General features: G+C 38.5%; 1 protein-coding gene across 1 annotated transcript in view; it reads right to left on the minus strand.

Annotated features, from left to right (window-relative positions):
- Hdac9 (histone deacetylase 9) overlaps nucleotides 1-27356 on the minus strand; it is a 756932-nt gene that overhangs the window by 159501 nt on the left and 570075 nt on the right. Inside the window, exons 18-19 of the mRNA XM_032907647.1 lie at nucleotides 4356-4411; nucleotides 4015-4102 (exon numbers count right to left, since the gene is read on the minus strand). Coding sequence (XP_032763538.1) covers nucleotides 4015-4102; nucleotides 4356-4411 — 144 coding nt within the window. The remainder of the gene's footprint in view (nucleotides 1-4014; nucleotides 4103-4355; nucleotides 4412-27356) is intronic.

Here is a 27356-nt window from a genome sequence, read left to right on the forward strand (position 1 = left end):
ATAGTTTTCAAAAATGATTCCTACCATTGTTAAGTGAGCACAATATTAAACAACTTGCACTAATTACTTAAATATGTATAGGGTATATGATATCTCTATTCTAAAAAATAAGACAACTGATGCTCAAATAGCTTCTATAATTAACTCAGAAGCTATAGGTAGTACAATGTTAAATGGTTCTTGAATCCATTTATTACTACAAATGCTGTTAAGTTGTATTCTTATCTTTCTGATCCTCTTAGCAAAGTCTTAGGGGAATTTTTTGGGAAAGTGACTATCCTCCTTGAGGCCGACAGAATCCTTTTCTTCTCCAATCTCCAGCCCCCAATTCCAGTGGACATTTCCAAAGCCTCATTACAGTGACTGCTAAAACCCTTCACTGAGCTTGCCATCCCGCCTTGTGGCAGAAAAATATGGTAATTCCCTCCTTCCTTTGCATGGCACATACTGCCCAACATAATTAGAGAATCATACCATAACTCAGGCAGATAAGAGTCATCTCAGAAATTTGTCCTAGCTAAAGACAAATGCCAGAAAAAAATATATAACTTACTGATAATATATTAATTCATGGATTTCTGAATCTTCAAAATAAAAGAAAATATAGTAAAATATTTTTCTTTAGGTAAACAAAAATGAATCGATTTAAACCTCAACATATTTTGTGCTAGCTATTAGATATCTAGAATAGGTTTAAAAGAACAAATCAAAATAAAAGAACACTTAACAAAACACAACCATAGAGAGACATTTCTGCAACCCTTCCATTAGCAATGGTCAGGGTTGTTTGGATATAAATGAGTCCAGATTTGGAAAAGCAGAAAAAGAAAATCATTACTTTGACTACTGTTATTTCTCCAATGACAATGGGTAAGTTTATTTTTGAACAATGGGGAATAAAAATAGATACTTCATCCCTGATATAAAATCATCTGCTCTTCAAAAATAATTGAGCTCCATGTCCGTTGGACACATTGTAGAAAATATGTCTAGTCCACAGCAAATGAAGAAATAAGTCAGGCAGACAGTATTTATTAAAACACAGAAATCCATTCTAATCCTTAAGCAATGTTAGATTCTGTATTTATTTGCCAAGTACTTACAGAGAATATGAATACACATAGTCTGTTCTGGGCAACAGGTAATAGTGTATCGTTAGTACCATTTGCTATTTATTCCATTGTTCTTGGCATGCAATGTTCAAACTACTGACTGCTTAAGATATATGAGCTTGCTTCTCCATAACAACAAATATATATTAGACTAAGATATGAAACTTTTTTGTGCCTATGGGAAATTACCATAAAAATAAAAAGAATCATCACAACCTTAAAATAGATCTTGCATCTAAGATATACTTAGAACTGTGGGGAAAAAATGCATATCAATACTTTTCTAGTTAAAACATAGACTATAAAACAGTTTAATTATAAAAATTTAAAACATCTATATTTTAATTCTTATCTAAAAGTGGCTGTGACTAAATCATGTATTCCTCTAGTTAATACCATCCCTTATAATTATTTATTACGTGGAGACAAAGGTCTAAATGTTTTTGATCAGCAATGGAATTTCCTTAAATATAAGGACATTTGAAATAACCTTCTTGTTATAAAGAAAATAACAAGACGAAACTTAAAGAGGTTTGTTTTCTTCCTAAATTTCCTTCTAGGTCACATTACCTAAAGTTTCTATCACTCAGGCAGAAAAGCCTTCTTCAGGAACACGCTTCTACCCAGAACACAATGCTATGCTCTTGGAAGTGGAAAAACAAGCACACCTCCTCCACACTCCTCAAACCGAGGTGCACATCGTCAGAGGGAGAAGGAAGTAAGCAGACTTCACACAGGATTGGGATCACACCTGCCTAACATGCAAAGCACATCTGGATTAGGCCTCGTCCCAGATGGAAGCTGAGTTGCACCTCTGGCTTTGTATTTACTTGGATGTAAAAAGTAGCAATTAGATGATGGGGTGACACTGCTTGTGAAGAGCCCCGGAGCCTGTGTGGCTAAGGGGTCTGAAGGGATGAAGGTGTTTTCCCACTGAAGACCTTTCATCTCTGTAACTTGGAGAGCAGACCCTATTGGTCAGGGACAATGGGTGTCCCAGCGTCTTGTGGCACTTCAAAACTTCCTTCTCAGCATCTGGAAGAAACAGGGATTTCCTCAAAGCACCCTGCAGCTGCAGAGCTTGGAAGACTGGAAAGTAAGAAATGTGTGGGCTGCTGGTGACCTCGGAGGCCACCCTTTGGTCAGGGCTTCATGCACTGCGAGGATCTGAAACAAAAACTTCCCCTCTGTTGGAGCCACTGGGGAATGGGTATCCTTTATGGACTGGGTGGCAGAGTAAAGTCACACTCAAAGCCTAGCAACTTACAGAAGGCTGACCTCTTAGAGCCACCAGGACAATCAGTTTACAGACCATGTCAGATTTTCTCTACAGTCAGACCCAAAGACTGTACAGCTCAGTATCTATGCAGTAGACTCGCCCGTGACTCTTAAGAAGGGAGCGAACAGCTAGCCAATCACTTTGCCTGCCTCCAAAATTCTTGGATCTACATTTGACATCTCTTCTTCAAAACTTTGGCCAAGTACTTGTAAAACTACAAGAACACACAGTTTTTTTTTTATCGTAGTACATTAAAATTCACGCAAGACTATTAATTACTTAAATTTTTATTTTGAATGTGTATGAGAGAATAGGTACGGGTGTCTTTAATTATGCAACATTGCAAGAACTCAGCATTGTTATATTCTAGCCTTGAATACAGCCGATTTAATAGTGAACTGTGACCCACATTGAGCGTGTTTAGAAAACACACAGAAAACTGGAATTCAATATTTTCCACACACACACAAGTGCTTGCACAAAAGGTACAACGGAGACAGTTGTCCTAATCAAGCCGGAGAAGTGGTAGCCAGTGCTCCACTTTCTCAATGCTTCATTTTCATCTAAACATTTCTTTACATGACTTCGTTAGTAGTCTCTCCACCCTCTGTGGGCACCCACTTAACTAAATCTAAGGGCTGGAGGCCGATGCCATGACTTCCAATAAGATTTAATTATGAGTGCAGATATGAGCAAGATTTAAACTATTAAGCCTTGCACTTCAAAAAAAAAACCTCTAGCATATTTTGCCTTTAAATCTTTTATCACCTGCAAAAATTAATTAAGTACAGATGCAGCAGGTTCGGCGTGGATGCCAGGGTTCATTTCCTGTCTATACTTTGTCAGACAACCTATTACACCTCCTGGTGAAGTGCAGGAAAACTGCAAAGGAGCCTCATAAATCACCATTGGCTTTCCCTCGCCCTTTCCCGGGCTGGTCCTTTTTGGATGGGGCAGATCTCCAGCTCATTATTCTTGAATACATTTTGGACAAGCTGCCAAGTGTCATCTGCATTTAAACAAACCATTTGTTAAACAAATCCTAACTATTGTGTAAGAAGGCATCCTGCTAAAATGAAAGAGGAACCCAATGCCTCTGACTTATAATCACTCAGGGTTCCTGCGGGGAGTCATCCCAGACTGGCACCTGAGGCCTGAGATCTTTTCACAAAGAATGACATGTTGACTTGTTTTAATAATACCAGTGTTGCACAACAAGGGACACGATTGCTAACCAGGGGAAGTGGCCAATTGGTAACCAAAGCAACACCATTCCTTCCAGCACATCTGACTATTTAAAGTCTATATTCTGTAGGGAAAAGTAAATTCAGGTTCTGTTGGGCTATTTAACTGTGGAAGTATCAATTCATTTAAGGATCATAAAAGTTGCCCCGATCTGCGCCTTCTTCTCATTAAATTGCAGTTAACACCATGAAAGTGAAACGTGAATGTTTATGGTTTCAGAACTGCAATCCCGGGTTTAATGAGTTTCCACATTCAAAGGAAACACACCCCTTCAGTTGTTTGCAAGTGCTAAAAGCAAGACAACCGTACAGAGAAACACACATCTATTCCCTTTTATCTAGAGTCACTGAAAATGCAGCCCTGGCCAGGCATACATACCAGATCTACGATCAATATCTTGCTTATATTTAGTTGGTCTCTCAAGTATTTGGCTGTAATTGCGACTGAATTAAAAAAGCAGAACCCCCTGTGGAATAGAGAAGAACAGAGAAATAAGAAAGCAAATCATCCAGGAAAACCATTATAAATAATGTTCAGAGCATTTTTTTTAAAAAAAATTTGCTATATGATCTCTGAAGCTATAAATCTGCTTCTGGGAGTACCTCTCGAGAGAGTTTTCAGTCCATCTGCAAACAATTAGAGGCTTCAGAAACATGCATGGGGCAGGTGACTGCCAGGAACCATGGCACTTGAAGATGGCAGTGGGCCCTGGTACTTACATGGCTGCAGATTCTTCAGCATGATGGCCTGGGGGCCTCACAACAGCAAACCCATTCTGTAAGCACAAGATAGGTTTTCAATAGCAGGACAAGGATGCGGCTTGGATCGCTACAGCCTGTATGGTTAGCGTCACAGACACACAAAGAAGTCTGATGTCTTTCAGACACACCCAAGCTTGTTTCCTTGCCCTTATCACCCTGTCACAGAATCAACTGTGACAAAATATAGGATCACATCACTCAGATCCTGTCTCATCTAGACCCGTACTGAGCAGAAAAAGAACAGGGAGTCAGGAGTTGCCCGTGGCTATCGGACAATCATCTCAGCTGTGAGACGCATGCAATTCATTTGCAAGAGCAACCTCTTATTTTCTATCATCAACATCCGACAGAGAGAAGAAATTCACTCGGTGCAGGTTTGGGTCAGAGTTCGGTAAGATCAGGAAAGATCCAAAGTGAAAATGCCTGACCTCGGTCCCCTCAGTGGTTATTTCCACTCCAGTGTCAGCGAAATGATAAATTTACACTCGCACATGCACGTAGACACAAAAGAAAGCCCGGAAAGGTGAAAAGGAGAACAATGGAAAGCCCACATTTCTTCCAGTCTATAAATTTAGCTTGGATGATGTCCAAGGTTTGCGAGTTTATTGGATTCCCCAAGTCAATTTCTAGCCCAAGTTCGGGAATTTTATAAAGAATTCCAGAGCTGAGCGGCAGTCAGATATATCCATGATCAAGAAATGCCTTAACCTCCAGGTTAGTAGGCATGCATCACAGAGAGCTGACGAGACTCCAGCACAAAGGCCGCGAGCTATAAATCCTTGAAGGCTGCGCGCTCAGAGACGATGGGTTGTCCAATGTGAAAAAATAATCGTTTATCACTCGGTTCACACCACTTTTTCACTGTAGTATGATTTGAGATGCATGCTCAAAAAAAAGGATGCTTCCTTAACACGCAATCCATAAATTTCTAAAATGATTTTATTATACCTCAAGAATTATTTCTTTCTAAATCTTTACCTGAAACCGTAGAGGTACCAAAAAGTCATTCTACCTTGATCTTCTTGCATACAATCTTTGTTATAATAATTTATATCCAATGGGTATTTACTATATATTTTTGTGAGTTCAGATAATAATCACTTGCAAAACAAACTAGAAGTTGCTATAGTTTACCTGTATCTTCCTGTGCACTGGGAATGTTATCCTTAGGACAACTCTAGTATGAAGTAGGGTCTTAACATGGTGATCCGGTCACGAGGTCTCTGTCCTCATGTACAGATTCATGCTGTAGTCAGTGACTGGGTTAGAAGTGGGTGGGGCAGCTTGCCGCTGAAAACGCTGTTAGACGTATTCTCTTAACTTTTCCTTATGTATTGACTGAGGACATGACCATGTGCTGGTATGGTCAAATCACCTTTATTATTTATATATTAATCTGTAATATTTTGTTGTAGCAGCAGAAAATGGACTAAGAAGGAACGTAATATCACACTAATTAAACTAGGGATGATGATACACATATCTCTTGCCCTTTCCTTTTTTTCTCATCCTTTTCTTAAATCATTTATAGTTTCTCCAGCCTTTATTATAGAAAAAAGAGCTGTTGATGGGTAATAAAAATAATAAACAGTGAAATTTAAACATGATAGGTTGCTAAATAATCATAGGATGGAGAATTCGTAAAAATCACGGTAAACTCATAAAAGTCACTGAATGAAAGAAAGCAAATATAAGGTGAGAAAACAAAGTGTACATGCAAAGACTTTTTCAATGAACACTGCCAGAATTATCTTCTTAGAGCCGAACATCTGAACAAGGCCTGCTTTTTGCTTTATAACTTTCTGTAGTAACTACTACCATTCTGCTTCATTTTCATTAAAAAAAAACTGTCTTATAAAAAAAGGTAATGTTTACATAACTTGAAAAAACAGTAGCAAACAATATGTATTGAATATTATGAATCAAATAAAAGACCTCCCAACGATAAAGCATATTTTACACTTCTATATGCTGTAATGAAGTTTCACATCTGTGTGATGCTTGTAGAAGAAAGACTTAAACTTCCTGTAAAGTAACCCTCCTGTATCTATCTAGAACATTTGGAAAGAATCTAAACTCTTTGGATTAATAAAGGGTGTTTTCCCCCAAACAAATTTATTAATTGTGTCTGAAGATTTACGTAAAAGGCCATATTTAATTTTCAAGTATAGAAACTGCTGACTGTCTAAATGGTCAGCTAATATTCCGAAAGCACTGAATAAATGGGCCGCTTAACCATGCAATACCTTCTCAACAGATTCACTTGGATAGCTTAAGGGTACTTCAAGCTATTTATTCAGAAAATAATCTACTAATCTCCCAGTCTCCTGAGCAGGGCAGTAACACCATGTTGCCCACATTACTTCAAGTCAGAGGCTAGTAAATTCTCTCTCCTGACTCTCCATTTCACTTTAGTTCACTCCCCACTCCTGACGATTTTACTCTGAAAAATTACTTGGTTTTGTGCTTCTATCCTTATGCCCACTCCTTCGGGATTTTGCTTTACTGGGTTAGGCTGCAGGACCTTGCACATGGGCACCAACGTTCTAAGAAGCCACACACTCAATCCTTCCTTAAGGATTTTGCCTTCGTAGGAGTTGGTACCTTGAAATATCCATCCAGTATCCTCCTTTCTTCATTCTCTGATGCATGTTATTAATACATTTTGATTCCACTTCCTCTCCTCCTTTTAGACTGTCATTAGGGAGAGCATCTCTGTCATGAATTTTTTTGAAAATCTCCCATGACCTCATCATCATTTCAGACGAAACTTGAGCCGACCTCTTACTTCTAATTCATTGACCTGATTTAATTTCACGACACAGCATTCATCCGCCACCACGTTCAGTTTCCCCATATCTTGCTTTGATTTTTAGGCCATTGTTACATTTACTTCTTTCCATGCACTGTCACCCTGTCCTTTCTTCCTGACCACGTCATTTCCTCATGCAATCACTCATGCTGTTAGAACAAAATATCAATCATTTTTCAACGTTCTGGAGACTTCCTGACTGAGCTCTAGCAGGACTTTCTTGTGGTCATTGCTTAGTGATTTCTTACCACAGTCTCCAAACAGCCTTTCTCCTGGGTGCTAACGGTAGATAACTCTGGTGTTCTTTTCATTCAGTATAGGGTACTAGCTCTATTGGGATAAGGCCCTCAGAACCTCATATTATCTTTATTACCGACTTATGTCCAGTGACTGGGAGCTAAATTTTCAACACACGATCTCTGAAGAAAATCATACATTCAATCCTTTGCACATCTTCAATCATGTTATTCTGTATCCTTTCTTACATACTCAGGCAAAATAACAAGTCTGATAAGATACAACTCACACCTGCTCTATTCCCGCATCTATCTAAGCACACATAAAAGCCAGATGTCTGCTTGTCCTTTAAAGTTATAATCTTCAGCTCAAGTACATTCCTCAGGATGGCTGGAAACCACAGCACATTCCATTATCAATGAACCAACTGTCCATGGCTCTCATGAGTCAGTCTGGCTTTTTTTTTTCTTTTTCTTCAAATTTTCAATAACCCCTTACTAACTTTTTAACTTCGGCTGAGAAGTTGTTCTGATTTCACCTAGAAAAGAAATGCAAGTAGAATAAAATTTTCTCATTCTAAAAGTGATAAATCTGTTCACCTACTCTCTGCAGCCCTTGCTGTTGACTTTTCTATCCATTTTCCTCCTACACCTATCCAGGCACAGCTGACTGTAGCTCTCTTTCCTCTCTATCTATCTACTTTTCACCACTTGGATAATTTTAATTAGAACAATTGTTAACTTTCTCCTCCTATTAAATATATATATATATACATATACATATATATATAATTTACATTGCCCCCCTCCTCTACCCACCCTTACAAATCTCTCCCCTTCATTACCTCCCCTCTTCTCTGAGAAGGAGAAGCCTCTCTTGGGTACCACTCGACTCTGGGATACCCAGTTGTAGTAGGCCTAAGCTCATCCTCTCCCATTGAAGCCCAGCTAGGCAGCCCAGTTAGGGGAAAGGGATGGAAAGACAGACAACAGAGTCAGAGACAGCCTCTGCTCCAATTGTTAGAGAACCCACATGAAGACCAAGATGCCCATCAGCAGTGAATGTGTAGGGAGCCTAGGTTTCATCCCTGAATGAAGAGACAGAAGTAAGGTAAAATCATCATGAGCGTTCCCCCCTTTCAAAGGAGACTAACTTCCTGTCTATAAAGGCTTCTTGCAGCCTTTGGCTTACTTCTTCTCCCTTTCAGCATTTTGGAAGCAGAAGGCAGCTCAACTCAAGGATTACAACCCTTGACTGACTTGGGCTTCTAGGACCTCAGAGCTAAGAGAAGGCCTATCTATGCTCTTTGGGCTACTCAGGCTGTGGAATCTTGCTTTAGCCAAAGCAGAGCAAGACAGTCTTACAGTTCCAGTGGGCACTATTTCTGAGACATCTCCATTCCTACTGATGTACCACTTAAGGTGATAACTGGAGTTAGTTACTTTGATTGGCTTTGATTATTGTGATGTGTATGCATAATGTCTACACAAACTATACCATCTACTTTCTGCTTGTCATCTTGATCTCTAATCTGATATGACATTTGATTCATAGCAAAAGGCCAGTAAATAAATTTGCTGGAGAATGGTTCAGTGGTACAGGATGTGCCTAGCACATGCAAGGCCATGGTTTGGATCTATCAAGGAAAAATGAATAAAAGAATAAAAATACATTCAGAGTAGACAGCAGACTGTTGTATCTTCTGTGCCTGTTTCTCCAGTCTGGCCTTGGCATCAAATTCTTTATTCTCCACAGAAATTAGCACTTCAGCTTTTTGTAGGTCACAGTTAGACTTGCTATGGGAAGTTTCATATTACTTGGAGGTCACCTTGTAGGGTAGATTTCCTCAGAAATGCAGGAAATATTTTGTGCCTTATGATAAATAAAATCTTTTGGTTAGTTTTCAATGTGAAATATATATCACAGGCACTGTGTGCAATACTTGGGACCAAAATAGAGCCACCATTTCTATTCGGGGCTGCAGTAGAAACAAAGGAGGCAGGGCTTAGCTGGGAAAAGTAGGCCACTTGAAAGGCATCTGATCCCTGACTCTTTCCTCTATCTTCTTTGTTCCTAGATGTCCTGAGTGCAGGGACTTTCCTGAGCCCAGCCTTTCTATCCTGATATTCTTCTTTACCATGGTCTATATGGTCGTTTGAATATGTTTGTTCCAGGGAGTGGCATTATTAGGAGTTGTGGCTTTGTTGTGGAGGAACTGTGCCACTGTGGCAGTGGGCAATAAAACCCTCCTTTTAACCATGTGGGAGCTAGTCTTCTCTTAGAGGCCTTCAGATGAAGTTATAGAACTTTCAGTTCCTCTTGCACCATGCCTGCCTGGGTGCTGCCATGCTCCTACCTTGATGATAATGGACTTAACCTCTGCACCTGTAAGTCAGCCCCAATCAAATGTTGTCATTCTAAGAGTTGCCTTGGTAAAGGTGTCTATTCACCACAGAAAGACTCTAACTAGGCAGTCTAGAAACACGGAAACAGAGACCTTGGACTGAGCCCTCCATAACCATATGCCAAATGAAACATTTAATTTAAAGCATATTATTCTTCTTGCTGACTTTCAAAATGAAAAAATACAACGAACACATCTTGGTTTGATGAACTAGGCTGGGACTAACTTCAAATGAGAATATTACTACAGAAATACCTAGATACTCAACTTCTTAACAAGTAATTCCTTTACCATTTGTCTATATACCTTCATTTCTGGCACCAATGATCTGTTGTATGTCATAAAACAGGGTTTCCATCGATTCTAACCATATAACATTTCAATTTATATTTTCCAATTAGTCTTATAATACTTTGCTTAAAAAACAATAATACACTTATCATAAATAATAGCTATAAAAACAAGGATGGCCATATTGGTAAACTACTGTAATCTCACATTTTTTGAGAGGCTGGAATAAGATGGGGTTAGCATGGGCTGTATAGTGAGACTCAGTCTACACAGAAAAGAATGAAGAATTAAAGAAAGAGAGATAGAGATGGAGAGGTGAGGGAGGGAGAAAGGAAGAAGGGAGAGAGAGCTAAGGAAGGAAAGAAGGAAGGAAGGACATGTATAGTGTTCCACAAAAGGTGCAGTGATCTGTTCCTTTGTACTATCATGGTTATGGTAGGAGATTTTGCCAGTTGGTGGTGGGCATGTGGCTTTAATCCCAGCCCTAAGGAAGCAGAGGCAGGTGGGTCTCCATGAGTTTGAGGCCAGCCTGCTTTAAGCAGATAGTTCTATGATAGACAACACTATGCAAAGAAATCCTGTGTCAAAAAAAACCTCAGAGAGAGAGAGAGAGAGAGAGAGAGAGAGAGAGAGAGAGAGAGAAGAGGAGAAAGAGGGGAAAGAAAGAGAGAGAGAGAAAGAGGGGAAAGAGACAGGAGAGAGACAGGAGAGAGAGGCGAGAGAGAGGAGAGGGGGAAGAGAGGGGAGAGAGGGGAGAGAGAGGAAAGAGGAGAGAGAGAGAGAGAGAGAGAGAGAGAGAGAGAGGAGGAGGAGAAAGGGGGAAAGAGAGAGGAGAAAGAGGGAAAGAGACAGAGAGAGACAGGAGAGAGAGGCGAGAGAGAGAGGAGAGGGGGGAAAGAGAGGAGAGAGAGAGGGGAGAGAGAGAGGAAAGAGAGAGAGAGAGAGAGAGAGAGAGAGAGAGAGAGAGAAGAAAGAGGGGAAAGAGAGAGGAGAGAGACGGGAGAGAGAGGAGAGAGAGAGAAGAGAGAGAGGAGAGAGGAGAGAGAGAGAGAGAGAGAGAGAGAGAGAGAGTGTTAGAGTTTAGTTATTGTGAAAAACAGTTATTCAACATTTGTATCACATGCAGGCTCTTCCTGTTGATCCTTTCCCTTTGAATCTTTGAGTGTTTAGATGGTTGTAGTAAAAATTATCGTTTCCTCCATAAAATTTTGATTTATTTCCTATTTTTTTAATCCCATGGAACTTCTCTTCATTTTATTCCGACTTGTGATGGCCAAGTCATTAATCTGAGCAAATTCATAAATACTGCTTGCTGCTGTGGGCTGATGCCAAGTCAACAGTGCTAACATTGTCGTTTGAATGATCCAAGTTTTCTCTTTTCAAGTTTTCTCTATAGTAGTTTATCCCCTTTAACAGTAATCATTTATGTTTTAAGTTTTAAGTATGAGCATGCACTTGCTTTGCTTTTGGTGTTTCAATTAATATAAAAGAAACTTCTCAGTTAAAACAAAGAGATAATGTGGGTTTTGGTGTCACTGTGTAGAGAAATATAATTGTCTGTCCTATATAGCCAGATGACATTTATAATATTGCCTATATATAAAAACGAATTTCAGGAAAAGAATTCTAATCATTTTAGACTAGTCTATTTTTACAATTGATAAAATCTACATTTTTTTCTGGACAAATGTATCAAAATGTCAAATTTATTTTTGTCTTCCTCACATACAGAGTGAAATTTTCTCTAGGCAAATAAAGGGAATGCAGTACAAAAAATTACTAAATCTACTTTCAATATTCATTTCTTACTTCACATAAGCTAAGCTCATTGCTATGGTAACTGTGGTGGTTTGAACAGGTATAGCCCCACAGACTCATGTGTTTGAATGCATGGCCCATAAGGCATGGCAGTGTCCGGAGGTGTGGCCTTGTTGGGGTAGCTGTGTCCTTGTTGGGGGAAGTGTGCCACTGTGGGAGCAGGCTTATGGTCTCATATGCTCAAGCTAGGCCTAGTGTGCATACAATAATTTCTGCAGCCTGCAGATCAAAATGTAGACATCTCATCTCCTTCTACAGTACCATGTTTGCCTGTGTGCTGCCACGATTCTCACCATGACACTAGTGTACTAAACGTCTGAAGCTGTTAGGTCAGCCCCAATGAAATGTTTTCCTCTTTAAGACTTGCCATGGTCATGGTGTCTCTTCACAGCAATAGAAACCACAACTAAGACAGTAAGAGGTGGCACTAAAAATTAAAAGTCTGCAAAATAACCTATTTTATCTGTACTGTTTATAACCATGGTCTCATAAGCGGTGAAAATGCACACTTTTATTTATATGACACTGCTGTGGCCAAGTAGGTAGTCAAGGAATGGCAAAATGCTACCCATAATTCTAATGTGTGTCAAACAACATAGAGTTCAAAGTCATGAAAATAAGAGCCCAGCAATCACTGATAAGATGGCACAGGAGGGACACACTATGTGTTTCGTTCAGCTAATGCAGAACCTCCAACAGAAAAATGCATATTATTTATGTGCATGTCAATAAATTAAACTAACACCCCCATAACACCCACAAGTCTTATTGGTTACTCATTCCTTTTCTTTTTTTTCTAGATTGAAGTAAACACATGATGGCTGCTTATCTTTTTATAAATCCCTAATCAAATTTTAGATTCTTAATTATTTTAGATAGAGCTATATTTTGAGGACACAACATGCTTTCTGCATAGCATTAACCATAAACTATCCAAATATTGACTGAGCACTTCATACCAGCTGTTTCAGATGTGGTTTTCAGAAATTCTATTTCAGCTCATGGCTAATTGAGAGCTTGGTCGTTACCTTCTGATCTTAAGTAGTATTACTGAAGTATTTCTAGATGTACTAAAATATCAGTGCTCAGTGAAGAGTGTGTATCCAGACAAACACAGCTTGGAAAAATTTTGCAGCATGTATTTCCAAGTATCATCCATGTGATGGTTGAATTATTACCTCCAATGCGTTGGCTGGACTGGAGGTTGCCATGCCATGCTTGATGTGGCTGTAATAGGTCACTGGAAGCCACAAGCCCAGTTAAACCATAGAGCTCATACTGAAGCAAATGACTTTGCAACTCCCTCTTTAACTTTGCAGTCTTTATGGGCTGTGGGCTTCATTTTTCTAAAGAAAAATGTTAAAGGTTGTTTTAAATATTTAAGCCCATGGTGATACTCAGTGATGATTTTACTCACCCAGTATATCTATGAATAAACCATTTGATTATGAATTTTTTTAGGAACTGACTTAAAGCAGCCAGTCCTGAAATACATAATACTATGCCAAAATGGTCTGCCAATTCTTCTCTCTCCTATTATCTTGATCATAAGTAACTCTTTAAGAATATCAAATAATTTTTCTTGTATACAAATATTTTATCCAATGAAGAAGAGGAAAAGAGAGGGAGGGAAAAAGAGAGAAATACACACACACACATACACACACACACACACACACAGACACACATGGGGAGAGAGAGAGAGAGAGAGAGAGAGAGAGAGAGAGAGAGAGAGAGAGGATTTCACCCCTTTTTTTCAAGTAAAGTTGAATAAAGCCCAAAATAACAATCACGATTCTTATGGAAAGTCTATTATAAGTCACTTTAATTTCTTTATCTGTGTTCCTATCCAAAATAGCACTTGTACTACTGTGATAGTGGCAAAAGATTTCATTCAGTGACTCATATGACACTAAAGAGAGTGACATGGGATTTTACTCTATTACTTAACCTCAAAATCCTTCACTGGAAATTTAAACAAAGTCAATTGTTGCTACAATTGCATGTAATGTTTTGGCCAAGATCATACACAATTATTGAAGTCAACACTACTTCTCTCTTGCCAATCTCCAATACTTTATTTGGGGAGTTACACGTTTAGAAACTTACTCAAGGATGCAGAAATAAGACATCCCTCTTGTCCTGTCTTACTCCTCTCCACATTTATATCTACCTTGTAAAAGTAAACAGGAATTGAATCAGATTCTACTTCTCAGGAGTAACTCAGGCATATCCATGTGGATGATGAGTGGCTGTGTAACTACAATCTAAAGTTGACATTTATGAATATGATACTTTCATCATTTACTCCCCATGCCTATATCACTTCCTATAAGAATCCTTGTGCAGTACCAACTATGGATCCTGGACTCCTCCTGAGCTCTTTCTCTTTATTTATGCTAACTTATACTATGAGATATGGCTTCTTATTGATTATATTGTAGCAGCAATTTGATTGCTAGCTTTAATTTCTGAAAGTTAAACTATACCTAGGCTAATAAAAAATTTGCATTTTGAAGTTCATAGATCTTTAGCCTTCCCTAACACACAAATATTTATGGTGAAAAAAAAGGCCTACTGCTCAATAGGAATATCCTAGCACTATATAAGCCATTTATAAATTTTGCATCCAAATGAGTAAATTGTACTCAACTTTCTGGATTGTCTTCTACTGTACTTCAACAGAGTGCACAGTATTTTGATTATATATTGGTACAGCACTTAATAGTAGCTCATTTAGCCTTCAAAGGACTTTCAAAAAGAGTCAAATTGAGCTTAGAATCAATGTGACGAATCCACAACCTTTGAAGGAAGAAAAAGTTCACAAAGACTGTCCTAAGCATACTAGAATCTGGAACGCTAAGGGAGGTGGGGCGACTTGCCAAGAAAACAATGAGGGACATATGGGAATCGCATTTTGTTTCATTGAGTAAGCTCAAGGGAGCCAGGAAAAAGGAGCCCAACATTAGCAGTTTAACTGGATGGTGCACCCTAAAGCTTATGCCCAGATGGCAGCCCTTCTCCCTGAGGAATCCTGAAGGAAGGGCCATGATGACAGCACTGGAAGACAGGGTTAAGGCAGCCTGGCATCTGTGGTCTGTAATGCCCACAGACTTGAGCCTGGCAACACTGACGATACAAGGATGAAACGCACTCATGAAAACCAGGCTTCTGGTAAGGAGACAAGGCATCTGATGATGCTCATGTTACATGTAATTTAAGTTGAGCCTTTATGAATATAATAACAATGGATCCACTATGAAGAAGGTCTTGGGAGGGAGGAAGTCATCAGGATGTGGATCTTGGTAAGGCAATAATAACCTACCGAAAGCAATTTGTTTAGTTTATCAATCAGTGGTTGAATTTGACTCATAGCCCAGCAATTCAATTGCTGGATATATTTTTTTTTAAACATGACTGGTTCTTGGACCACATTAACCAAAAACTATCAGGTATTTTTCATCATGTAAATAGAGCCATATTATGAAAAACTTCAGGGGGAAAAAGGAATTAGGGCAAAATAATTTTGTTGATTTCTTCTTTCAGGACTTTTCAAAGAATGATAAACACATCCTTCTAGGAAAGTGACAAAGCATAAGACTAGAGAGGACCATGCCCTGATAAAAGATTATGCTGGGTAAATCAAGATAATAATCAACAAATGTCACAGAATCAGATTTCTGTTATCATTGTGTTCAGTTGACAGCCATCCTGTTGGTTTTGATATCATCTTGTTTGTATAAACATTTTTGGTAAGTTTAATGCAATTTCAGTATTGTTATATCTGGTACCAAAACATGTGGATGATTTTCATTTTGACAATGATTGCTGCCTGCATTGAATTCTCATTGTGTGTGGCCACGCCCTATAGGAAAATATCTACCAACAAGCAAGTTTGAGCAATTACTTAATGTTAGGCAATTAAATACAAGCTTAAACCACAGAAACTAAAACAAAATTGCAGCAAACACCTGCAATATATATAAATCAGTAGGTATCAAATTTAATACTATCAAAAATAAAATAAATTACTTGGAACATATATTTGTAAAATATTACTTGTTCTATACTTTAAGTGTTGAAAAAACATAACAAAGCACTAGAAAGCCTTGTATATGAGTGCTAAATTTGATACTAGAATTTGTGTTGAAATTCGTTCCCATCAGAGTTATTTTTTAAGTCTTATTAAGGCTTTTACTAACAGTATAAAGGTGTTAGTGAGAAAACTTTTGCCTGAATGAGGAAAATTTGGCCTTTGATAGTCTTCACTAATATACAAGCAAACAGTGAAACTACAATCTAAAGATTGAAATATTAGCTATCAGGAAAGCAGATGGGTAGGAAGGAAATCTGGAAGGAACCAGATTACACATCCAGATGAGAATTTGGAGCAAGGAGTTGGAGTAACAGGCAGACTGGCCATTAAAGTCTCCAAGATCTGGTAAATGTTTGCCACTTTGTCTTTTCTCAGAGATGTAAACCAACCTACAGTGGCTTACGGAACAGCTTCCGAACAAATTAGAGGACCTTACACGGGCAGAGGTGAGAAGGTCCTCAGGTTGCTCCTGCTCACAAGATTGCCATTGTGAGTGGAGGCTGATTTTATTCTCAGGCATTTTGAGAGACACTCGGAAGTAGCCCTGTAGACATTCTCTTAGTAATGTATTTAGTTTATTCTTTCATTTGAGCTGAGGAATCAAAGAGAGAATTAAATGTATTTCCATCCTAATCACTAATATGGGTCCTTTGTAAGTCTAACATGAAGACTTCAAGTAGGAAGAATTTTAGCATCCTCATAAGTATGGATTTGTTTTAAAAACCCCATGCCTGGTTAAAAGAAAGAGAGATATGCAATATTTTCATACCCCACAAGGTAACAACAAATAACTGTATAGATAAATAAATGGCTAAAAAAATCATTTATGGTCTTGGGACACCAATCTTTCAAAACTAGACTTGAAATGAACAGCCTTTCTAACCCTTGCTGGTTTCTCCAAAGACAATGCCTAGCATATAATCAGATACCACAAGATATGCAAAGAAGCAAACCTTAGCAAAAGCAAGATGCATCATCAACTGAAAATAAGGTATAGACCAATTTCAAGTACTTACAAATCATAACACACAAAGTTCAGGAAGATAGGTATGGTGAAGAAAAGGAAAATTATAAAAGAGAGGGACCAGTGAGGAATCTTAACAGTAAATAGTATGGTGTGAAATGGAAAAAAAAAAAAACATTTGCAAAGGATGCATAGCAGACAGGATTGATATGAGAGAAGCCAGTAACACAGAACTTAAAGGCCAGTGGATCCAGTGGATGGAATTATCCAAAAAAAAAAAAAAAACCAAAAAAACAAAACAAAACAAAACAAAAACCCAAGAAAACAAAAACGGAAAACAAAAAAACAAAACAAAACAAAAACAAAAAACAAAAGACAGAGGAAAGCAAGGCAGAAGACAATAAACAGAGCTTCAGTATCTAATGGAACAGCGTGAAACGGTATTAGCTAAAATTTTCCGGTTGTTATCAAAAACAGCAAACCACTGACAAGACACTCAACAACCGTCTAGCAGAAGAAATACCAAGGAAATCATTCCCGATCTAAAAATCTCTGGACTTTGAAGATAAATAATCTTAAAGATAGAGGCCAACAAAATAATTTTTAAAAGATCAATAATAAAAATGACAGAGGGCAGCTCTGATTTCTCAGATAAAAAGGAAAGGATGATAACTGCACGTGCATTTAAAGCAAGAAATAACTGCAACATAAAATTATACGCCAAAGGCTAGCATTCAAAGGGGGAAACCTCATTTTCTTATAGAGGAAGGACGGTTTTGGTATCAGTAGACCTGCAATAAAAGGAGTGTGGAAGGAAGGAGTGCGGGGTGAGAAGAAGTAGAACCAGATGTGTAAGTCTGCCATAATGGACACAGAACACGGGAGATTGTTTACGTAGGCTAATATTAAAAGGCATTTTTATTTATATGTTTATACATATCTTCTCTCTCTTCCCTTCTCTGGTCCTACTCTCTTCTCTCTGTCCTCTTCTCCTTTCTTTCTCTCCCTCTCTCCACCCTCTCCCCTTTATCATGCACCATGAAAATTTTAATCATTTAAAAGTCATTAGATGTTTAAGGAGTATTGATGATAACTTAATGTGTGAGTCTATAATTGGTGTAAAACTAAAATGTGTAATAAAATAATGTGATATATCAGGAGGCAAAGAGAATTACACATTATAATTCTCAAAAATATTAAAGGTTTAAGTTAAAAAAAATTAGTATTTTGACCCTAGAAGAATTAAATTACATGTGAATTTAAAAAGATGGTTTGGAAGGGAATGGTACAACTAGAAGGACACGGAGCAACAGAATTTTAGTTACTCTGTATCTAAGTTGTCTGAAGTATCTTTAGTGCATTTAAATATGTAAATGTAGATGAAGCGGAGTTAAGAAAAAAATATAGCCCTAAAATGTCTTTATTGAGAGAACAAAAAACCCTGAAATCCACAAACTTCGCTGCTTCTTCAATTGCCAAAAAAACAGTCACCTGCAACTCAGTGAAAGCAGAAAGAAAACATTGAAGACAGAACCAATAGAATAGAAAAGATAAATAAAAAAACAACAGAGCAGAAGTTGTTTCACAATTAAAACAATCTATAAGATTATCACAATCGGGAAGGAGAACACTAACATTCAGGCTATTGTGAACACACATAATTACTGCAGTTGCCACGTAAGTGACGTTCTACACCAGAAAACAGGCTACGATACGGAAAATCCAATGCCTATGTATATTGATTTTGAGGGAATTTGTGGGGGGGGGGGAAGGCTGTTCAGAATTTTTACAACTTGTGGTGTAGCTAGGTAAATAATTTTTAAAAGACGCACTGTCTGAGTTTGATTTCTGTTGTGATAAAACACTGACATAAAGCAACTCAGGGAGGAAAGGGTTAGCCCGGGTTCCATTTCCAGTCATATCCCTCCTTTAGGAAAGTCAGGGCAGGAAATCAAGGTGGAAAGCTGGAGAAAGAAACTGGAGAAGAAACTTGGAGCAACTTTACCAATACCAACTATGTTGCTCCCATGGCTTCCCATGGCTTCCTCAGCTTGCTTTCTTACAGAACCCAGGCCCACAGCTGAGGTCTAGCACCCATAGAGATCTCCATGTTTCTCCACGTCAATTATCAATCAAGAAATGTCTCACAGACATGGTCACAGGCAAATTTAATGAAAGTAATTTTTTTAATTGAGGTTCCCACTTCCAAGGTGACTCTAGTTTGTGTCGAGTTGCCAAAACAAACCATCACACAAACCATATGGAGTTTTACTCAATATGCATTATACTTTGACTAAAAAAATAAATGTTATCTATTTACAAAAAGAATTAACTAATTACTAAACTGCTCCTATTTGAAGGAATCTACCTTGAATTGGGGACAATTGACTGTAGTTAAACCTTTTGGTCACTCTTACGGAGAAATCAAACTGATATTGATTTGCAAGTTTTATCCCTATTTGCTAACTCCCATAAGTCTATAAGTTTCATGCATGTTACTGGGTGGGGAAAACAATCAGTGGTCTTAACCCATTGTGAATTTGTGAGCTATAACAACACTGGCCTGACAAGACATGTCTACTGGTATAATATTGTTATGAATGCTATGGGTGTGACCAAATAATTTCTGATTGCATGTAAAGCCTGCTCCATAAGATGGAAGTCTTGCCTGATACCATGGGCCAAAACCCCATGGTTGAATAGGTCAGAGGCTCGAAGGGAGAGCCTAATACTTTTTTCCCTTTTATTGGATATTTTCTTTATTTATATTTCAAATGTTATCCCCTTTCCCAGTTTCCCCTTCAGCAACTCCCTGTCCCTTCTTCCCCTCTCCCTGCCTCTGTGAGGGTGCTCCCCCATCCACCTACTCCTTTCCTTCCTGCCCTGGCATTTCCCTACACTGGGGCATCAAACCTTCACAGGAACAAGGGCCTCTCCTCCAATTAATGCCTGACATGGCCATCCTCTGCTACATATGTGGTTGGAGTCATGGGCCCCTCTATGTGTACTCTTTGGTTGGCAGTTTAGACCCTGGGAGCTCTGGGGTGGCTGGGTTGGTTGATATTGTTGTTCTTTCTATGGGGTTGCTGATAATTTGGCATAGTACTATTCTGCTCCTAAAGTACTTATATTTATAGCCACTGATTAATTCTTCTCTGTCACCACAGAGTCATCTTTTTGCAACAAATGGTGACTGATAGGGAGTACTCAGCTCAAAATGGGGCGTCTGTATCATCCCTGCCTCTTCTCCCAAAAGAGCATGGATCATCATGAAAGAGAGGGTGGGAAGGCTGTGAAATCCAGAGTTAGTGAGAATTTGTGGTAAAACAGACTTTGCTGGACATGAACGCTCAGTAGCTATGATTGCATGCACAAGACCTATAAAACATCAAGTCAGACAAAATCCCACTATGGATGCAGGAGGAGCTCATGAAGTTGCACCCCAATCTGAAAATGTATTGGCAGCCGTGTGCTGAGGAAAGGGCAGCTTCTCCAAGCGTGTGGCCCCTATGGGGCTGCTCATGCACATATAGGCAGTCCATTTTCCTGACCTGTGAATTGTCATACTTTTGAAAAATAAAAGTTTTATTTTGACTAAACTATAATTTACCAGTTTCAAATATCAGAGTGACATATAGTATTTTTCAACTTGAAATAAAAGGTTTTATCTTGTGTTTTCAAAAGATAAAGCAGAGAGACATCAAAGATAAGGCAATATTAGAACATCATAATTGAAGAAACTCCTAAAATCTATTGGGAAGAAGGAAAAAAAAACAGCATAAAGGATTCAGATGTGAAGAAAAATGGAGAACAAAAACATGATAAACATTTGGACAGATCACATAGTCACAAATTAACTGAACTTCTGAATTAAAACATCAGTATTATTAGGAATGTATCCGGTCATGCAATATTTATAAGGGGTAGATCTGGCTGTGCATGCTGGTACACAGCTTGAATCACCCCAGGAGGGAGGGGGGCAGACGCAGGTGGTTCTCTGTGAGTTGGAGGCCTGATGGGTCAAGATAGTGAGTTCCAGGATACCTGGAGCTGCATAGACAGACTACATCTCAAAAACAAAACAAACAAACAAAACAAAACAAAACCAAACAAACAAAAACCAAGAGACAGGAAATGGAGTAGAGATCTAGAGTATAACAGGGGGAAGTTTTAAAGTAAAAATGCAGTAAATAATACATCAGGAAATATGGTAAAAGGTAAGAAAAGCTGGTTCTGACCTACGAACATTATACAGACATTGAAGGCAAAGAGATTTAGTCAAGTAATTGTTAAATACAATAAATTTCTAAAGGGATATAATAATAATTTTTATATCTAATAACAGGGTTTCAAAATATTTATAAAGTAAATATTAACTATAAGAATAAACAAACAGGCCTGTCATGACATTTGGAAACTTAAACCTGATACTTTCATGTGGCCACCATAGAATCCTGAAAGAATCACATAATACTATGTGGAACAGTGAAATAGAAGCAATTTATTAGCTCACGTTAGCAGAGAGAGTGTCTCATGCCTGGCGTTCCTGTACTCAGAGAAGTGAGGAAGAAGAAATTCTAGTTTGAGGTCAGCCTAGGATGCACAGTAAGATCATGTCTCCCCCAAGACAAATCCAAGCCAAAACAATTAAGATCTCATTAACTTTTATTCCCAGCACACAGAAAGCTGAGGCAGGTTGTAGTTAAGAGTTTGAGGCCAGCTGGAGTTACCTAGTGAGATCCAGAATAACCTGGAATTCAGTAACAAGTCAAATCAACCAAAGGAGTATCAAGTCGCTGTCCAGTGTCTTCACTATATTCCTAGAAACTCCCTTTAGAAAATCTTTTTAAAAATGAGACTTGTTCCTAGCAAGAAATCCTCTCAGCTTTTGCATAGCTACAGTTTTAATTAATTAATTTTTAAGCTTTTCTCTCCCTCTCCCTCTCCCTCTCTCTCTCCCTCCCTCTTTCCTTCCTCTCCCCTCCCCCTCTCCATCTCCCTCTCTGACTTCAAGTCAGATTATACAGATACAGATTGAGCCCAGCTGGCTATGAGTGGGGACTCCAGAATAGCTTCTGTCCTCCTCAGCATGACATGCTGGTACCAACATCCTTAGCTTGCCTTTTATGTTCATTTTCTGAAGGACTGTTTTGGTGAAGGTAGATCTTAGCTAGTGACTTTTTTCTCACCACAATAAATAAGTCACCTCTGCTTCCCGTCTTCATAGCTTGTCATGGGATGTTAGCCATTAAAAGAATCAAGGCTCTTGAGGGCGGGTGCATTAACTTTCTCCTATAGTTTTCAAGTTTATCTTTGAATCCCAACAGTTCCATTATGATATATCTAGCTGTAGATTTCTACTAGATTATACTATTAGCAGTTCATTGAGTTTCTTGAGTACGTTGATTAACTCTTTTGGGGGGGAATTCTTGGCCCTCATTGTAAGGTCTTTCTGAATTGTTCTCTCTTCCATTCTTAGGAGTCCTATCGTGTGTAGCTTGGAAGATTTGATCACATCCTCCTTTCTGTTTTTTAAATTCTACATAACTTTATTTCTGTTTTTGAGACTAGACAATTTTGCTATCTTCATGCTTAGGGTTCTCTGTCCACCTGCTTATTTTATATTAAGCCCTCTTGGCATTTTTAAATTTTACATTAATGTTATTAGCCTCATAATCCTGCTTGGTCCTAGGTTTACTTAGTGTATTTTTATTAACATGCTCTGTAGAAAATTACATTATCTCACCAATCTTTTTAAATGAGTTCATTTTGTTCTGTTTTTTTAAACATATTTAAAGTATCTTTGTCTTCTAAGCCTGAGAGCTGAGCTACCCAAGGTACATTCATTACTGAGTCTTTCATTACCTTATAATGTCTTGTTCTTTGCCTGTCTACTTGTTGTTGTTGTTGTAAGGTGGACTTTTGGGAGCTTGCTTGGAAGTTCGAGCAGGAGAGTGCAGCTACTTATATACTCTTGACCAACAGAGATGGTCCTTCTCTACTCCTTAATGGTCATGCAGCTTCAGGAGGGACAAGGTGGTAGGGGTGAGGGACAAGGAAGATGGATGGGACACAGGAGAGGTTAAGGAGGAAGGGAACATTTGAGTAGCCAACCCTAGTGCTGGTGATCAGTGTGTGACACATATTGCATCCATCTCTTTTCTAAACGGGAAGGTAGGAGCAGTAGATTTAGGAGAGGGGAGGAGGGTGCACAGGGAGTAGTGGATGGAGAAGAGGCTGTGCTTAAGATATATTGTATGAGGGAAGAATAAACAAAAGGAAAAATAAGAAAAGTAAACTTTTGAAACAGGCATGATCCCATCTCTGAACATTAGAGCCCCACTTCTATCTGGGTTTTTGGTTATTTTAGTCGATACTTGTTTTGCTTGGTAGATTTGTGAACTACGTTGATAAGGTTTGTTTGCCATGCTTTATGCAGTACTGGCTTTGGATTCGTTAGCTTAGTGGTTAGTTACTGCCTTAGCCCCTGTGATGCTCACCATGAGTATGTATGTGTGTTGGTGTGTCTATCTGGGCAGCTAACCTTGGCTTTCACTTCCTGTTTGAGCAGAGTCTCAAAGTCAGCTTTAACTGAAAGTTTAGGGCCTCTGTAGGTCTTTTCTGAACTTGAACACAGCCCCGGGTATACACATAGCCACCACATCTTGTCATTCTTGGAGCCTGCTAGACTGTCAGGAACCTGGTGCCTATTATTTATCATACAGCTGTGCATCAGCTTACAGGAAGCTTCTGGATTGCCCCTTAGTTTTCCAATTAATGCTTTTGAAAGAAAGGGCTTTAACACTGTGTGATTCCTGCATGTTTTTAAACAAGGACAGCCTTTTATAGTAATCTTATAGGGAAGCACCCGACACAACAAATAAAGACATCTCCCTGGCAATCAGTTTCTAATGGAACCCCATCCTCACTACACCAGTAAAGCTGGTTGGTTTCCTGGTTTTCGTTGAGAATGTGCATTGCTATGTGTTCCAGCTGTAGGAGCACTGGGGAAGGCAAGGTGCAAGTGAGGTGACTTAAGATGCCACAAAGTTCACTGTTGCCATTAGGATTTGGCGAGTAAGCTTTGAATACAGGTTTCTTGAGTTGATGTAAGCCTTTCGATAATTCCTAGAGTTTGAATATATTCACCCTGATAAATTTTGCCAATTTTGTTATTGTCCTGGTAGAGGCCAGAATTTACAGGCTTCAAAGAGCTGTGTTTGCTAACGTTGTTTTAGCAAAATTGCTTTGGAATTCCACTTGGAAATACCTACCAAAATTTATTATGTGGCTAGCCTAGAAACTGGACATTCTTGTAGTGCATGGTTTAGAAAAGACAGCATGTTCAAGTGTTCATGCAGAATTGTTCAAAGAGTAAATATTGGTTATTAAAAAAAACACCCTACAGAAGAATGGACTGAATATCTTAGCGTGCAAAGGAGTGTGTGATTACTGTAAAAGTGAGTGAGTCACAGGCACAGATCCATATGCACACAACTTCAAAGCCTGATTTTAAAGGAAAAATAAAACTAGAGTAGAATATGCAAATATGAGCCTATTTTTTTTAATAATGTTTTAAACTATCAAAAAAAGTAAATGGGTAATTTTTTTAAAATGCAGTAGATGGCTATGTGAGGTTCAGGAAGATAAGAATGATGTAGCTGAGAGCAAGTGTTAGCTCCATCAGTATACGAGGTCCTGTGTCAAATGTAGGAATCAAGGATAGCGTGTTATTTTATTAGCTTTTGAATTTAGATATATTTGTTTCTTTTTAGAAAGATTATTTTTACTCTGGGCATGGGAATGTTTTAGCTGTGCATTTGTGTGTGTGTGTTATTTGCATCTCTGATTTCTTCATGGGTCCAAAGAGGGTGTCAGAACTTCTCTTCTGGAACTCGAGTTACAGATGGTTGTGAGCCGCCACTTTGGTGGTGGGAACCAAACCCCGACCCTCTGCAAGGGCAGTCACTGGCCTTAGCCACTGAACCATCTCTCTAGCCTCATCTTGTCTTTTCATGTGTATCAAATAATTACAGCAATTAAAAAGGACTTAAGCCACTTATGTGTACTACAAGAAGGCCCTAATGCAGGGGTTGGAAGAAAACTGAAGGTTCTGAAATTTAGACTTTGTTAACTGTGTGCAGGATCTGAAATGTTTAGTTGAGGTCTTTTTTATCAATATTTTATGTATTTACATTTGAAATGTTATCTCCCTTTCCTCATCCCCCCTCTCCAATTCCTCCTGCCCCTGCCACTATGAGGGTGCTCTCCCTCCCACCCAACCATTCCCATCTGAATACCCTGCATTCTCCTACACTGCGGAAAGAAGCCTTCACAGGACCAAGGGCTTCTCCTCCTATTGATGCCAGACAATGCCATCCTCTGCTACATATGCAGCTGGAGTCATGGGTCCCTTTATGTGTACTCTGGTTGGTGGCTTAGTCCCTGGGAGCTCTGGGGGATCTGGTTGGTTGATATTGCTGTTCTCCCTATGGGGTTGTTTATCAGCTGTAGGCGTTCTCTGGTGGAATTTTTGGGGTCATTTAAATATACTATTATATCATCTGTAAGAAGTGATATTTTGACTTCTTCCTTTTCAGTTTGTATCCCCTTGAACTCTTTTTGTTGTTTGATTGCTCTGGCTAGGACTTCAAGTACTATATTGAGTAAGTAGGGAGAAAGTGGACAGCTTTGTCTAGTCCCTGATTTTAATGGGATTGCTTCAAGTTTCTCTCCGTTTAGTTTTATGTTAGCTACTGGTTTGCTGTATATGGCTTTTACTACATTTAGGTTGGGACTGGAATTCCTGATATTTCCAAGACTTTTATCATGAAGGGGTGCTAAACTTTGTCAAATGTTTTCTCAGTATCTAATGAGATGATCATGTGGTTTTTTTTCCTGTTGAGTTTGTTTATATAGTGGATTATGTTGATGGATTTCCATACATTGTTCCATCCTTGCATTGCTGGGATGAAGCCTAATTGATCATAGTGAATGATCATTATGATGTGTTCTTGTATTCAATTTGTGAGCATTTTATTGAGTATTTTTGCATCAATATTCATAAGGGAAAATTGTCTGAAGTTAGTTCTCTTTCTTTGTAGGGCCTTTGTGTAGTTTAGCTATAAGCGTAATTGTGGCTTCAAAGAATGAATTAGGTAATGTTCCTTCTGTTTCTATTTTGTTGAATAGTTTGAAGAGTATTAGTATTAGATTCTTTGAAGGTCTGATAGAATTCTGCACTAAAACACATCTGTTCCTGGGACTCAGTGAGTATAGGATGCACTACAATTAAACTGACCTTAATAGTTACTCAAAGAATGTTATCATAGTGATATAATATGGCAATATGTACTCAAACATGAGAGACATCATCTGTTAGACAGTCAGATAGTTTGGTTTTTTATGTCATTTCCTAATGAATGGTGCAGGCTACTCAAGCATGTGCGGCATTTTCAAAGTAGCATCACAATGAACTCCTACAGGAAGTCTTGAGATATACTTCCTGGGGGTTTATTTAATGAGATTAACAAGTATTGACTGTTAGAGATATTTCTTCATTCCATGTTTACTTTCTGTAATGCTCTATACATTAAGATTTTAAGATACTTATTCTTCTGGTACACCCAAACTTCCAACATTTTCAGAATGTGTGTCCCTTGCTACTGAAAACTAATTTGGTGATCTGTAGATTTGAGGAAGTGTGTGTGTGTGTGTGTGTGTGTGTGTGAGAGAGAGAGAGAGAGAGAGAGAGAGAGAGAGAGAGATGCAGAGAGATGCAGAGAGAGCTAGTGTGAGAGAAAGAGATATGATGTGTCATGTTAAAAACCTAGAAAGCTTAAATTGTCTTTTAAGTTTCTCTCTGCTCTGCTGAACCTTTCCATCTTTTACTAAAAATATACCAATTTACTGCTATAGTTTGCTGCATGTGTTATATTTAAATGTTAATTTGAAGCCTTTCACCTTTGCTGGATACATTCTTGTAATTCTTCTGGTTTATTAGTCTCCCCAGGCAAAAAGAACAGAGCAACTCAGAAGTGAGGAAGACAATCAGGGTCAAGGGCAGCTTCAAGTTTTGGCCCAGGCAAGTTTATCTTTGTTGATTTTCTTTTCTCTGTGTGTTCTGGAATAATGTTCTATCTTTTACAATCACTATTGTCTCCCTCTAGCTTATCTCCCAGTTTATCACTTCTCTAAGCCCCACCACTCTTGAAAAAGCTCTTCTTTATTTTTATACTTTCCAAGATAAATTAGTACTCTCTTAAAAGAGGTAATATCATACTATGCCAGTGGTATTTCATTAGAGTTTAGATTTTCTAGACAAATGGGTAAAATAT

Source organism: Rattus rattus, chromosome 7 (assembly GCF_011064425.1).
Source record: "Rattus rattus isolate New Zealand chromosome 7, Rrattus_CSIRO_v1, whole genome shotgun sequence".
NCBI classification, from domain to species: domain Eukaryota; kingdom Metazoa; phylum Chordata; class Mammalia; order Rodentia; family Muridae; genus Rattus; species Rattus rattus.